We start from the raw sequence: 15184 nt of genomic DNA on the forward strand, positions 1-15184 counted from the left end.
AATCTGAATGCTAAAGGGTTAAAATAGGGACCACGTGAACCAATGAGGGGGCTTCTATGTAGTCATTTGGCCTTACACAATGTAACAGCCAAATCTCCCCTCAACAAACTCCCTACTCTCTTTAACCGTTTAACATGTAAACCAGCCATATCCAGGGACCAAATATTCTGCTTGTTATATGTTCAAACTGGCCAGATCCAGCCTCTCACACTTATCCTACAATGTCATTCTAAAAATAAACAATCACATCATCAAAATTTCAAAGCTATGAAATAATGAATGAGTAATTAAAACAACATGTTGACAGAGTAATCATCATCATCATCATCATCGTCTAACGTCCATCTTCCATGCATCCATGGATAGGACGGTTGACAGGAGCCAGCCAGGCATGATGACCAATGACAACAAAACCAGAACATAATTCACCCACCCCCCACCCCTTCCTGAACAACTACTGCCCCCTGTTGACCAAAAGAGAAGAAACTGACCGGCAGAGGAATCTGTTGAAGTTTTTCGCTGCACCTTCTTTTTGGGTGGGGACTGGGCCGAATCTGTGTCTGCTGCCCGTTTCAGTGTTGTCGAGGCAGTGTCCAAGGGATCGGTTTTCTTGAAGCCATAGCCGATGGTGTTGGCACTGGTGGTCCCTTGGTCACTTTGGCCGAGGCTGCTGTTGTTGTTGTTGTTGCTGCTGTTTCCACTTCCAACTTGTCTGTGATTGGCAGCGGAGAGCAAAGAAGAGATAGCCTTTGGTAAAATCAGGGAGTGTTGCTGCGACAGGGAACTGTTTTCCCCTGTGGGAGAGAAAAAAGGTCAGAGGTTAGAGGAGACAACGGAGGGGGGTGGGGCGAAAGGTCGAGTGAGTGGTCAGAGGCTGGAAAAAGCGAGGTGAAATGGTCAAGTGATGATAAGGTTAGCAGTCAAAGGAAAAGAGAGAGGTCAAGTAAACAAGTGAGATGAGGTCAGAGGTTAGGTTAGAGCGGTGGTCAAATGGACAGAGATAAACAAACTAGAAAGACAAACAGACAGCTAGCTAGATAGACTGACAGACACCTAGACAGACAAATAAGACTGACAAACAGACAGACAGACAGACAAAACAGGAAGATTAGACAGAAGGAGAATGTTAAACGAAGAAAAAAATTTTTTAATGAAGGCAAAGCATTAATAAAAAACATGAAGCATAAACTTACCAGGTTTCCGCATTTGTCCCTGGACTTTTCCGAGAGACATGTTTCCCGCAAGATTTTTATTGAGGGTGTTGGCAGTGAGCATGGAGTTTGAAAGAGAAGAGCGCTGTAATTGGTTAGCATGAAGTTGGGACTGGAGGAAAAAAGAAAGAGAACAGTAATTTTAAGATAAACTCACAAAATGACGGGATACGAAGGGATTCAGAAGTTCAGTTAACATTCAACTCTTTAGCATTCGGATTACTCTGTCAAACACAGTAATTATTTGGAATTAAACATGAATTATCTTCCAGCTGCATCTTCTTGTGTGTGTGTGTGTGTGTGTGTATACACACGCGACAGGCTTCTTTCAGTGTCTGTCTATGAAATCCGCTCACAAGGCTTTGGTTGGCCTGAGGCCATAGTAAAGGATACTTGCCCAAGGTTCCACACAGGGAGACTGAACCCCGAACTATGTGGTTGGGAAGCAAGCTTCTTACCACAGAGCCACAAAAGTGAAAAGCACACACACACACACACAAACACATTTTCACTTATACACACACGATTCACACTTACACACACACACACAAAAAAAACAAACAAACACACAAACATATAGACACACTTACCTTCAGAAGCTGTGTCGAACCCATTCTAGATTGCTGAACCTGGTTTGGAATTCGGGTCGCTGGCGTCTCACCAACAATGATCACATCAGGGGATTTACTCCTAGGAAGGGCTGAAAGATAATAACATAAACAGTTACCCTCAGGGCAGGCTTCTGGGTGGTGAGTAGTTTGCACACCCCGGAGGCTCGATATTGCAATGTTCCACGGTCAACAATGGAGTGTGCCACGCAGTTTTAAAACTATCTATCCATGCGTGAACATGTTGGAAAGTAGGTTAACAATTTGATTGCACACAGCTACACAATCAATCTTTTCACACCTACCTGGCCAAGACATATCCAGGTTCTAAGAGAGACAAAAAACTTCCTGTTTAAAAGTGATCTAAATTAAAGCCTCCACCCACAAGATTAATAATGACAAAGTTATTTTAATAAATTCGCCATTATTGTCAAAATTAATTGCAAGAAAGAGAAAGTATTTCAACAGAAATATGATAAGTCATCATCATCATCATTCAACATCTGTTTTCCATGCTGGCATGGGTTGGACAGTTTGATAGGAGCTGACCAGCTGAAGGGCTATCCAGGCCCCATGTTGGTGTGGTTTCTATGGCTGGATGCCCTTCCTAATGCCAACTACTTTACAGAGTGGCACTGGGTTCTTGTACGCAGCATCGACACGGGTGGTTGTTACGTGGGACCAGCCCCTACAAGCCTGCAAGACTAGGGATGCTCAGCTGGAGAGGGTTGCAGGGGACAAGCCCGTATGCGAGGGCAACCATGCTTTTTTTTACTAGCTTGACATGTCAAAGGATTTCAACAGAAAAAGGGTAACAAAAGGGTTAAAGGGATCTAATTTAAAACCCTCCATTAAAATGTTAAATTTATGTTCCAAACGCCCAGATTAATAATTAACAAAATTATTTTAATAAACTCTTCATTATTTTCAAAATTAATTAAAACAGCAGTGGATTTCAACAGAAATATGGTAACAAAAGGGTTAAATAACTTTATCTTTACCAAGAGGATTAACCTGGTGTTAACACTTTTGACACCGATCCACATGAGACCACCACTCCTGGTATTAATATAGTAATTTCCTCAGCCATTTACACAGGCTGTTCCAGTGATCTGATGAACTAGAACCCTCGTCATCATAAACTGACAGCGTACCAGTTATACATACAGTTACCACCCATGACAGGCAGCAAGGGTATCCCAGGGGTGGATATTACAGCACCCCAGGGTAGACAACAGACAAAACCAAAGCACAGAGACAGACTAAATAGAGCACCAGATGAACAGAGAATAAAGCAACCTTTCTGGTAGACAGTGACCTCATTAGAGGTTTTGTTATTTGGCTAAAAATAGAAATTAACTTAGAAAAGGGTGGGAACAGGGTGGAGAGGGAGAAACTGTCAACTTACAAGCTGGGGTAGTAACAGACGATGCTTTCTGTTGTATCATTTGACGGGCTTTTGCAGCTTTGATACGTTGGACTGCTTTCTCGTAGTCATCCAGGGCCCGACGGGAAGCCTCGATTTGCCACGGAGACAAATCGTCCTCTTCACATTCCATCATGAGCTCCAGGGAGCTCTGGTTCGATCGCCGAAGCGAGTATGGTCCTTTTATCTTCGCCATTATCTGAGGAAGAGAAAAGAAAAGCAAAAAAAAAAAAAAAAAAAAATGGCAAGATTAAGTCTGCAAAAGAATACAGTGTCTTCACTGCTGCACGGGGGGGGGGGGGGGGGGGGGGCATGCCCTTGCTCCCCAATGAGTGAAAACCATAGTTGTGGCCCTTGCCAGTGTCATGCAAAAAGTTTTCATTTTAATACACACACACACACACACACACACATATATATATATATGGCTGGATGCCCTTCCTAACACAAACCAATCCGAGAGTGTAAACACCCACTACACTCTCAGAGTGGTTGGCATTAGGAAGCACATCCAGCTGTAGAAACCATGCCAAATCAGATTAGAATCTGATGCAGGCCCCCAGTTTACTGGCCCTGGTCAAACCGTCCAACCCATGCCAGCATGAACAATGGACGCTAAATAATGATGATGATGCTATATGTGTGTGTGTGTGTGTGTGTGTGTGTGTGTTCCTTTCATCCTTTCGGGGTCAATAAATTAAGTACCAGTTGCGTAGTCAATGTAATCGACTGACCCTTCCCCCAAAATTTCAGGCCTTGTGCCTATAGTAGAAAGGGTTATTATTATTATTATTATTATTATTATTATTATGAAGGTGGCTAGCTGGCAGAATCGTTAGCATGCTGGGCAAAATGTTTAGTGGTATCACGTCTGTCCCTACATTCTGAGTTCAAATTGCACCAAGGTCGACTATTTCCCCTGTCTTAGTGTTCTAAATTGAAGCTGGTGCCCCAGCTTGGTCAGAGTCAAATGATTGGGACACGTAAAAGAAATAAAAGAAAAAAAATAGGCAAAACAGATTTTCTTTTTTTTTCTGATCAATGGTGGTGAAGTCCAGTTGATTAAATCAACCCCTTTCCCCACCCCCCCACTCCTTGAATGAAGGGACAGAAGGTAAAGTCGACCCCTGCAGGGTCTGATCTCGCCATGTAAGGTTTCTAAAGATGGACACATGCTGAGGATGTGAGAGAAGGAAACAAAAGCATTCAACTGGTGCTTCATTTAATCAATCCCAGAAGACACGGGTTCAAATCTCTCTCTGGCAGAATGACAACGGGGACGAGGAAACAGTTAAGATCAAGACCCCCCCCCCCCCCGGCATCTAACAAGTCCTTTATTTTACGAACCTTGGACTGCACATTTCTGGGAATCTCTAGCATGGAAAGTGGATGTTAAATGATGGCGGTGGTGGTGGCAGCGACGATGATGATGACGATGATGGTGATGATGATCAATGCTGGCATGGGGTGGGGGGGTAGTGTGACAGGATCTGACTGGGCTTAAAGACTGCGTCATACTTCAACGCCTGGATACTGTCCCTCCCAATCCCCCCCGCCCCCATTTCCCAATGCCAACCACTTCGCAGGGAGTATAGGGTGGCAGCCCATCACATCGACCTCCTCCCCCAACCCCGGATTAATTCATTTCGCAGATACAGGAAGTTTGATAAACGAAGCTAATCTCAGTTCGAGAAAAGATAAACAAAAAAAATAAATTAAAAAAAAAAAAAGCAAAATAACATGAATATGATAAACAAAAATAAATAAAAATTTAAAATAAAATAAAACAAGAATTGGCAGGGAAGTAGCAGAAGTGGTTTAATTAAGGGGTCAGAGTTGTTTGTGTTTGAACAAAGGGGGGGTAATAAAAGATTTTGAATGTGGTGTGGGTGAGAGAGAGAGAGAGAGAGAGAGAGAAAGACTGTGAGTGACACAGCATGAGGTGGTGACGTTGGTGTTGGTAGTGGTGGTGGTGGTAGTAGTAGTAGTAATTTGACCCCACAAGGTCAGCCTTGACTGAGCAGATAGGAAACCTATCATCAAAGAAGGAGGGCACTCCAGGCACGACCATCCTGTCTCTTTTGTCGACACGCTGCGGGACCCCCCCCCCCCCGGACAACATTTATCTGGTGTGACCGTCTCAAAGGCGGCAGGGTGTCATTCGAGAGAGATTTGGCTGCTACTTCATGCAGACCGTCTGAACATACAGAGCAGTGGTGGGCAAACTGCGGCCCGAGTCGCATCTCATGCGGCCAGCTTATGGTGAAAGTCTGTCCAAATCTGCTATAAAGGATTCCTCACTGGCATCCCCTCATCTCCCTATGGCCGTAATAGTGAGTGGTAGGGGGGATGGGGGTGATGGTGGTGGTGGTGGGGGGGGGGGGAGATGGTGGTGGTGGCAATGGGTGGGGCGAGAATACTTACTGTATTGCTGTCGACTTTTCCCTTGGCCGGGCTGCGCTCCTCCTCGGTGCCTGGGGACTGGTTCTCCCTCTCTGCGGGCAAGCTGGTCGGCAATTCAAACTGCGAGTCGAGGAACTCCTTACGCTTCTGGCCCCTAATTTTCTCACGCTTGCTGTACTTCCTTGATGCCGATCTCCTAACATAATCCAACAGTTTCCGCCGTTCAGCAGTGTCGTGTTCGCTCCTCGCGTCTCGGTACAGCGACAGTATCCATCTGGCAGACTGCAGGCACGAGACGTTGAGTCTCTTTGCATATTTCAAAATCTCAAAGACGAGGCCGACCTTCACCTTGTCGGGAGGGGTCAACGTGCCCGACTGCAAAGACTCCGCGGTCAGACCAACTTCAGCAGCGTATGGTCCAAGTTCCATTTTTTAATTGTCTTTGTAAACTTGGAGGCGAAATAAAATAAAAAGGAAAATAAAAAAATAAAAGAAAATAATAAATAAAAAGAAACAAAGAAAAAATAATAAATAAATGAAAAAAAAAATGTTTTTCTTTTTTTTCAACTGCTACAAGGACGACAAATGGTGGAACTTCACAGAGACGGAATAGGGAACGGGAAGAGGAAGGGAACACAGAAATCGGAGAAGCATGGAAAAAGGAAAGCAAAAAAAAACAACCAAAAACAAACGGTAGACTGTGGCCATGCTGGGGCACCACCTTGAAGAATTTTAGTCCAATGAATTGACACCAGCACTTTTTAAAAAAAAACAAAAAAAACCCTAGTACATATATACAGGTATCTTTCGATGAACTGCTAAGTTATGGGGACATAAACACGCCAACAGCGGTTTTCAGGCAATGATGGGAGACAAACACAGACACACATATATATAAATAGATAGATATAATGATCTTTCAGTTTCCATCTACCAAATCTACTCGCAAGGCTTTTGATTGGCCTGAGGCTATAATAAAAGACATTAGTCCAAGGTGCCACGCAGTGGGACTGAACCTGGAATCTTCTGGGTGCAAACCAAACCTCTTATTCACAAATATATAGTGAGCATTAAACAAGGAACTCCACAGGTTTAAGATTTAGCCCAGGGGCTTCAAGAAGGGCACAAAGCGGAAGGAACACAGTGAATCATACAGAGGTCAAATGCTAACGACAGAGGTCAAACGCTAAGGATAGGGAATCATACAGGAAAGGGTGTGACAAAGACTCCTCTCACATTGCACACATGTGGCTGTGTGGTAAGAGGCTTGCTTCCCAACCACATAGCTCCAGGTTCTGTCCCGCTGAATGGCACCTTGGGCAAGTGTCTACGACAGCTTCAGGCCAGCCAAAGTTTTGCGAGTGGATTTGGTGGACAGAAACTGAAAGAAGCCCATCGTGTGTGTGTGTGTGTGTGTGTGTGTGTGCATTTGTCCACCGCTACTTTTTGAAAACCACTGTTGGTTTGTTTACACCCCCATAACTTAGCAGTTTGGCAAAAGAGACGAATAGAATAACTACCTGGCTTGAAAACGAAAGAAGAGTACTGGGGTTAATTCATTTGACCTAAAAAAAACTCAGTATGCAACTGGTACTTATCGACCCTGAAAGGATGAAAGGCAAGGTTGACCTCAGCGGAATTTGAACTCAGAACCTAGCAACGGGCGAAATACCACAAAGCATTTCACAGGGTGTGCTAACTATTCTTCCAGCTCACTGCCTTAACAACAACAACAATAACAACAATAATAATAATATTAATAATAACAACCAACTTTTCTACTGTAAACACAAGGCCTAAAGATCGTAAGAGGAGGTGGGGTAGTCAATTACACTGGCACCCGCCACCCAGTACGTGGCAGGTACTATGGACGAAAAGTTGGCAAGCACATTGTCCGCCAAGCTAATGATTCAGCCTTAACAATGACAACAGCAACAACAACAATAATGGTTTCGAATTTTGGCAGGAAACCAACAATTTGTGGGTAGGGTTAAGTCAATTAGATCAACCCCCAGTGTTCAACAACTGGTGCTTGTTATATTGGACCTCGCCAAAAGGATGAAAGGCTAAGTCTACCTTGGCAGGATCTGGACACCATACCCAAGGAAATGCCACCAACCATTTTACCTGGTATGCTAACAATTCAGCCAGCTCACTAACTGGTATAATAATAATAATAATAATAATAATAATAATAATTCTTTCTAGTAAAGGCACAAGGCCTGAAATTTTGGGAGATGGGGATTAATTAATTACATTGACCCCAGTACTTGACAGGTATCTTAATTTTATCGACTCCCGAAAGGATGAAAGGCAAAGTCGATATCAGCAGAATTTGAACTCAGATCGTAAAGGCTGACGAAATACCGCTCAGCATTTCGCCCAGCGTGCTCATGATTCTGCCACCTTAATAATAATAATAATGATAATGTTTCTGCTGCAGAGGGAGGGCCTGAGATTCCACACAGGCATGTATGTGCAAACACACAAAAAAAAACAAAAAACAAATACATGGCAATACATAAACACACAAACAAAGTAAATACATACACATTCGCACATATACAGAAAGATGGTCAAACACAAGCATAGAGACACACAGAGAGAAAGAGGCACATACACACACACACACACGGAAACTAGTACACGCGCATACACACGCACACGGAAACTAGTACACGCGCACGCATACACACACACACACGGAAACTAGTACACGCGCACGCACACACACACACACACGGAAACTAGTACACGCGCATACACACACACACACACACGGAAACTAGTACACGCGCATACACACGCACACGGAAACTAGTACACGCGCACGCACACACACACACACACGGAAACTAGTACACGCGCACGCACACACACACACACACGGAAACTAGTACACGCGCACGCACACACACACACACACGGAAACTAGTACACGCGCACGCACACACACACACACACGGAAACTAGTACACGCGCGCACACACACACACACACACGGAAACTAGTACACGCGCATACACACACACACACGGAAACTAGTACACGCGCATACACACACACACACACGGAAACTAGTACACGCGCACGCACAAACACACTCATAAAAAACATACATGACCTTACACACACACACAGGCACACAGACACATGCAGGCAAACTCACAAAGCTACACTCACAAAGTCACACTCACAAAGCCACACTCACACACACATACAAGACAGTTCAGGGGGGAAAAAAAAATAGGAAGCTGGAAATGAAGTGGAATTCAACAAGATTGTGTGTGTGTGTGTGTGTGTGTGTGTGTGTGTGTGTGTGACTGTGTGTGTGTGTGGTTGTGTCTGCTGCAACTGCTGCAGTGAGTCAGAGAGAGAAGTCTGAGCTGAGCTGACAGCTGGAATGTGGAGAGAGAGAGAGAGAGAGAGAGAGAGAGAGAGACAGACAGACAGAGAGAGTAGCAAGAGAGGAGGCGAGGGTAGAGAAGGGCAGGCAAAACACAGACAGCTGCAGTGTAGGAGAGAGAGAGAGAGAGAGAGAGGTGTGGGAGGAGGAGACGGCAAGAGAAAAAGTAAGGGGGAGAGAGAGGAAGAGGGATAAGGCAAGTAGGGGCTGCAGTGTAAAAGAGGAAGTCCCTTCTTGAAAGGGAACCAGATTTGTCAAAAAGCACTCAAAGAGATGGGAACTGGGGAATTTTAATACAAAATGGAGTTGATTGATAGACAAAACCAGAGAAAGACAAAGAGATAGAGAGAGAGACAGAGATAGAGAGACAAAGAGATAGAGAGAGAGACAGAGATAGTAGTGCAACCTTGGCACACAACTATTCAAAATAGCAGAATATGAAACAGTTGAAAGCTTTTTAACAATCACACATAAATGTGTGTATGTGTGTATATATACACACACACATATATATATATACACACACACACATATATATACACATATATTCACACACACACATATACACATATACACACAAATATATATACACACAAATATATATATACACACAAATATATATACATACATATATACACAAATATATACACATACATATATACACAAATATATACACACATACATACACATAAATACCTATACATACATTTACATATATATATATATTCTTTTATTCTTTTACTTGTTTCCGTCATTTCACTGCGGCCATGCTGGAGCACCGCCTTAAAGGGTTTTTAATCAAACAAATCAACCCCACGACTTATTCTTTGTAAGTCTAGTACTTGTTCTATCAGTCTCTTTTGCCAAACCGCTAAGTTACAGAGACATAAACACACCAACATCGGTTGTCAAGTGATGGCAGGAAGACCAATACATACACATGGATGGATAGATAGATAGATAGACAGACAGATAGAGATAGACAGACAGACAGATAGAACAGTCACCACTACTACATGGACCTGAAGATTGCATAGTTTAATGCATGAAAGTACTAGTTCAATCAGAATGGACATTTAATGTTCTATCATTTCATTATCTTATCTTATATTATTATAAGATTATAAATATAATGTGAAAATCAAAGTTGGAATTTCTTTGTGTGACAGACAGACAGACAGACAGACAGATATTACACACAGCACAGGCTTCTTTCAGTTTCTGTCTACCAAATCCATTCACAAGGCTTTGGTCAACTTGAGGCTATAGTAGAAGACACTTGCCCAAGGTACCACGCAATGGGATTGAACCTGGAACCATGAGGTCGGGAAGCAAGCTTCTTACCACACAGTCACACCCGCGCGTACACATATACATACATATATATAAGTATATGTGTATGTGTGTTGTTGACAGCATAAGAATTTCATAAATGAGAGAGAGAGAACAGGGTTGATGAAATAAAGTACCAGTTGAGCCCAGGGCGTCCCTTCCCCCTCAAACATTTCAGGCCTTACGCCTGCAAGAGAAAGAATTATTCATAGCTTTATATGTATGTTTCGAAGAACCACTATTCCAAAAAAAGAAAAAAAAGAAACCTCTCTGCTGTCCGTTTCCTTCCAGTCTTTAAGATCCTGTCTCCCAGTTTTTTGGGCTCCGTCTTTACCTCGTCATTCCACAACGGTGTCACTTTTGGTCAGTCTGGGACCTGGCACCAGTCATACGTTTTTATCAGTACCCATCCTTCCAACCATTGTCACCACCCACTCACTATTCCCTGGAGGGTCGTGAGGCTAGAGCCATCAGCCACCATCCCCCCAGGGTGCCATCAGGAGCAACAGCCATTAAAATTTCCTGCTGGACTCCCAAACACGACTGACTGAGATTATGGATAGCATTCAACCATCCCTTCCCAAATGAATGGTTCTGGGTTCAGTCCCACTGCATGGCACCTTGGGCAAATGTTTTCTTATATAGTTTTGAACTGACCAAAGTATTGCGAGTGGATTTGGTAAACGGAAACTGAAAGAAGCCCACTGTGTGTGCATGTGTGTGATGTATCTGAGTGTGATTTGAACTTAGAACACATATTTGGAACAAAAACCAGAAAGAATTTCACCCAACACAGAAATGGCTTTGCCATTTCAACACATTTTGAATTTGTTTCTCAATGCTTGTATGCATCAGAGAGAGTTTCGTGAGGTAGATTTTTCAAAAGCCAGATAGCCTTCTTGTTGCCAGCCACCCCATTTCCAAGCAAGCTATTATTTACCAGCCCACCTGAGACCACCACTTCCTGTTTTAAAATTATCTAAGTTAAACCCTTCCATCAAAATTCCATGTCAATTTATATTCCAAACACCAGATTAATAATCCCAAAGTTATTCTACAAAATTCTTCATTATTTTGAAAATTACCACATTCTAACATGTATAAGGAACCCTTTTTTGTTAAAAATTAGGTTTTAAAAATATGGGAGATTTTTATACATGGATAGTATTATAATCCTTTATAAACCCCTTTTTCCAAATATTAAACCCCAAAAATTAGGGGGTTCCTTATGCACATTAAAATACGGTAATTGAAACAAAGGCAGTGGATTTCAAGAGAAATAGGGTAACAAAAGGGTTAAAGTGATCTAAATTAAAAACCCTTCCTTCAAAATTAAATTTATGTTCCAGACACCAGATTAATTTATGACAAAGTTATTCTAGTAAATTCTTTGTTATTTTCAAAATTAATTGAAACAAAGGCAGTGGATTTTAACAGAAAAAAGGTAATGAAACGTTTAAATAGGTTTTTGCAGAATACTGGAAATGGACAACACTGCTTATATAACAGTGACACTCATTTACAATGATAACACAATGTCAAGACAAAGATACATACATACAGACAGACACACATACACATAAAGTGGGCTTCTTTCAGTTTCTGCCTACCAAATTAACTCACAAGGGCTTTGATCAGCTTAGGCTGCATTGGAAAACACAGGCCCAGGATAAAATACAGAGGGATTGGCCCTAAAAACAGTAAGGTTAGGAAGCAATATACATATATTGTAAAAACAAAAAACCCTTTTTTGTGTTAACAAAGTGAAACTTTCAGTTCTATAACAAAAAATACCTAAATACATATTATATATACCATCATTATTTTGTTTTTTGTGCTGAGCATTTTACACAAATGAATACTCATATCTGATGATGACATATATATATTTATGCCGAGTTATGTATAAAACCAAGTTAACGTCAACACTTTAGTACTTAAATAGGCCATATCTGACCCAGATATATATTTAGATAAAGATAGTCATGGCCAGTTCATAGGATCGATCACCCAGGGCTTCGTGTCTATAAAGCCCTTGGTCTGAACTTCATTGTCATTGCTCCGATTTGGTCACCAATGTTATGTATTTAGTTTAAAATGCACCCTTTAATATAATTATATATATACAATTATAAATTTGTGTGTGTGTGTGTACATATGTAAGCATGTGTGTGCATGTGTGTATGTATGAAATACAAAAAGAAGAAGAAGAAGAAGAAAAAAGTCAGAGAACTCACTCCACTGTCCAAATGGTAAAAGACACTCTCTCTGCCAGGAAGTGAATCCCTACCAAACTACTGTTGACACAAGTCTTAGTGTCACACAACAACAGTGACCTGATCTGGAATAGCAGAGACAGAGAGGGGGGGGGAAGTGGGGAGGTCATAATTAAGGATTTATTACATAGAAACACAAATATTGATATAAACATGTAGGCATACCAACAAGGAAGACAGGCATTAATTGCATTACACTTACACGCATACAAATGCAGGGTAATTCAAAAGTAATGGTACAAGAAATAAGATTTTGTCTATTCAAGCACTCAATACTCTTCCTCTCAAATAGCAGCACCTCTTTTCAGCAATTTGGAAAAGGCGAGGCCATCAGCGTTGCCAAACAGAACTTGCAGAGGCAACCTTTCTTGTTACATCTAGATTTTTGCAATATATTCATTACAATAGTCACATGTAGGTTTTCTTTTTGTCTATATGCATTTTCTTTCTTTTTTATTTAAGTGCTTCAGTTATTAGACTGCGGTCATGCTGGGGCACTACCTTAAAGGATCTTTAGTTAAATAAATCAATCCCAGTACTTATTTTCATTTTTATACTTTGGTTAAGCCTGGTGCTTATTTTATCGAACTCTTTTGGCAAACCGCTAAGTTATAGGGACAAAAACACACCAACACCAGTTGTCAAGCAGTAGTGGGGGACAAAGACCTGATCTCTCTCTCTCTCACACGCATTTATATATGACAGGCTTCTTTCAGTTTCCGTCTACCAAATTCACTCATAAGGCTTATCCATTCACATTGTTTTCAATTACTCACAATTTTATATCATAGCTTTGAGATTTTGATGACGTAATTGTTTATTTTTTGGAATGACATTGTAGGGTAGGTGTGAGAGGCTGGATCTGACCAGTTTAAACGTAAAACAAGCAGAATATTTGGAACCTGGATATGGCTAGTTTAAATGCCAAAGGGTTAAAGAGAGTAGGGAGTTTGTTGAGGGAAGATTTGGCTGTTACATTGTGTAAGGTCAAGTGACTACATTTAGTCGAACAAATTGACCCCAGGACTTATTCTTTGTAAGCCTAGTACTTATTCTATCAGTCTCTTTTGCTGAGCCGCTAAGTTACGGGGACATAAACACACCAAACATTGGTCACCAAGCGATGGTGGGTAGACAAACACAGACACCCAGAACCTTGTAGTTGGGAAACAAGCTTCATTCAGTTTCCGTCAACCAACTCCACTTGCCCAAGGTGTCACACAGTGAGACTAAACTCAGAAGTGGTTGGGAAGCAAGCTTCTTACCACACGGCCATGCTTATCGCCTTGAGCAAGTGTCTTTTACGATAGCCTCAAACTAAAAGCCATACATTCTTTTGAAAACAACCGAAGTGGAACGAGGGACGAAAACAAACAAAACAAAAGACGACTGAGAAACACCTGTGTAGGAAGACTTCAAAGATATTGGGGTACAATGGGGGAGCGAAGTTTGGGAGATGATTGGGAGATAAAGGGGGTTGGGAGAGAGAGAGGGATGGAGCGAAAGTGAGAGTAAGAACGGGGGGTGGTGGAGACAAAGAAGGAGATGTGTTGAATCAAGACAGAAAGAAGTCACGGAGAGGGAAGGCCGTGTGAGTGCGAGTGAAGGTGTAGGTGTATTAAGGTGAGTGAGAGTGTGAGAATGTGTGTGTACGTAAGCGTGTGCGAGTGTATGTAGGTGTATGAGCGACAATGTGTGTCAAGAGAATGTATTTATGAGTGTGTGTGTGTGTGTGCATGTCCGTGTACGTATAGGATCGTTCTTGTGTGCATGTGTGTGTGAAAGGTGTATATGTAAAATTCCACGAGTGTGTGTGTGTATTTTGTTTAATAGTCGTACCTGAAAGACCGTTGTTGAGTGCTAGCGAAAGAACTACGCACGAAGGGGAGGGTGTGTGTGTGTGAAATCTGAAGTTTCGTGAGTCACCACATACAGAGGGTTAACTGTCTTGAGAGGGAGTGCGAGCGAGCGCGTGCCTGTGCGTGTGTTTGAAGGGGAGGGGGTTGTAGCCGTGTTGTAGTCATTGGAGACAAACCACCTCACCAAAATCTCTTCTTATAACTCGACCCCCCCGCCCAACAGCACAACGACGCCCTCGTTTCTCTCCCATTTGCAAAAAGCCAAATAGAAATCACACACCAAGTCTTGGATTAAAAAGAAAGACGAAACAAAAAACGAAGGCACATTAAATTAATGTAGTCCTAGATACACCTAAAACACACACGCACGCGCACGCGCAGGCAGGATGGTCACGGCGAGAACGTGCCTAAAAAAATACGACTTGTCTCCACCATCATCGCCTCCACCACCGCCGTCACTACAGCAACGAAGCCGACCTCATCACAATAACACTACGCCTCCTCTTCCTTCTACCACCACTGCCTCTTACCTCCTCCCACTACCATCAGCTGCAGCTCATCTTTCAATCACTGCTGCCTGCCTCTTCCTACCACCACCACTACCACCACAGTATCACAACATAGTTCCCAAACACCACCACCACCACCACCACACTAATCCCC

General features: G+C 42.4%; 1 protein-coding gene across 12 annotated transcripts in view; it reads right to left on the reverse strand.

Annotated features, from left to right (window-relative positions):
• LOC106881809 (uncharacterized) overlaps positions 1 to 15184 on the reverse strand; it is a 77759-nt gene that overhangs the window by 41204 nt on the left and 21371 nt on the right. For 4 of the 12 annotated variants that reach the window (XM_089344757.1, XM_089344756.1, XM_089344754.1 and 1 more), the window contains exons 2-6: positions 5670 to 6097; positions 3228 to 3444; positions 1802 to 1911; positions 1194 to 1323; positions 492 to 794 (exon numbers count right to left, since the gene is read on the reverse strand). In XM_089344757.1, the coding sequence (XP_089200883.1) occupies positions 492 to 794; positions 1194 to 1323; positions 1802 to 1911; positions 3228 to 3444; positions 5670 to 6077 (1168 nt within the window). In that variant the 5' untranslated portion in view covers positions 6078 to 6097. Of the gene's footprint in view, positions 1 to 491; positions 795 to 1193; positions 1324 to 1801; positions 1912 to 3227; positions 3445 to 5669; positions 6098 to 12623; positions 12728 to 15184 lie in introns of all 12 variants that reach the window. The other 8 variants (XM_089344758.1, XM_089344755.1, XM_089344753.1 and 5 more) reach the window with 3 other exon arrangements.

Source organism: Octopus bimaculoides, chromosome 28 (assembly GCF_046866305.1).
Source record: "Octopus bimaculoides isolate indiv1 chromosome 28, ASM4686630v1, whole genome shotgun sequence".
Classification (NCBI taxonomy): Eukaryota; Metazoa; Mollusca; class Cephalopoda; order Octopoda; family Octopodidae; genus Octopus; species Octopus bimaculoides.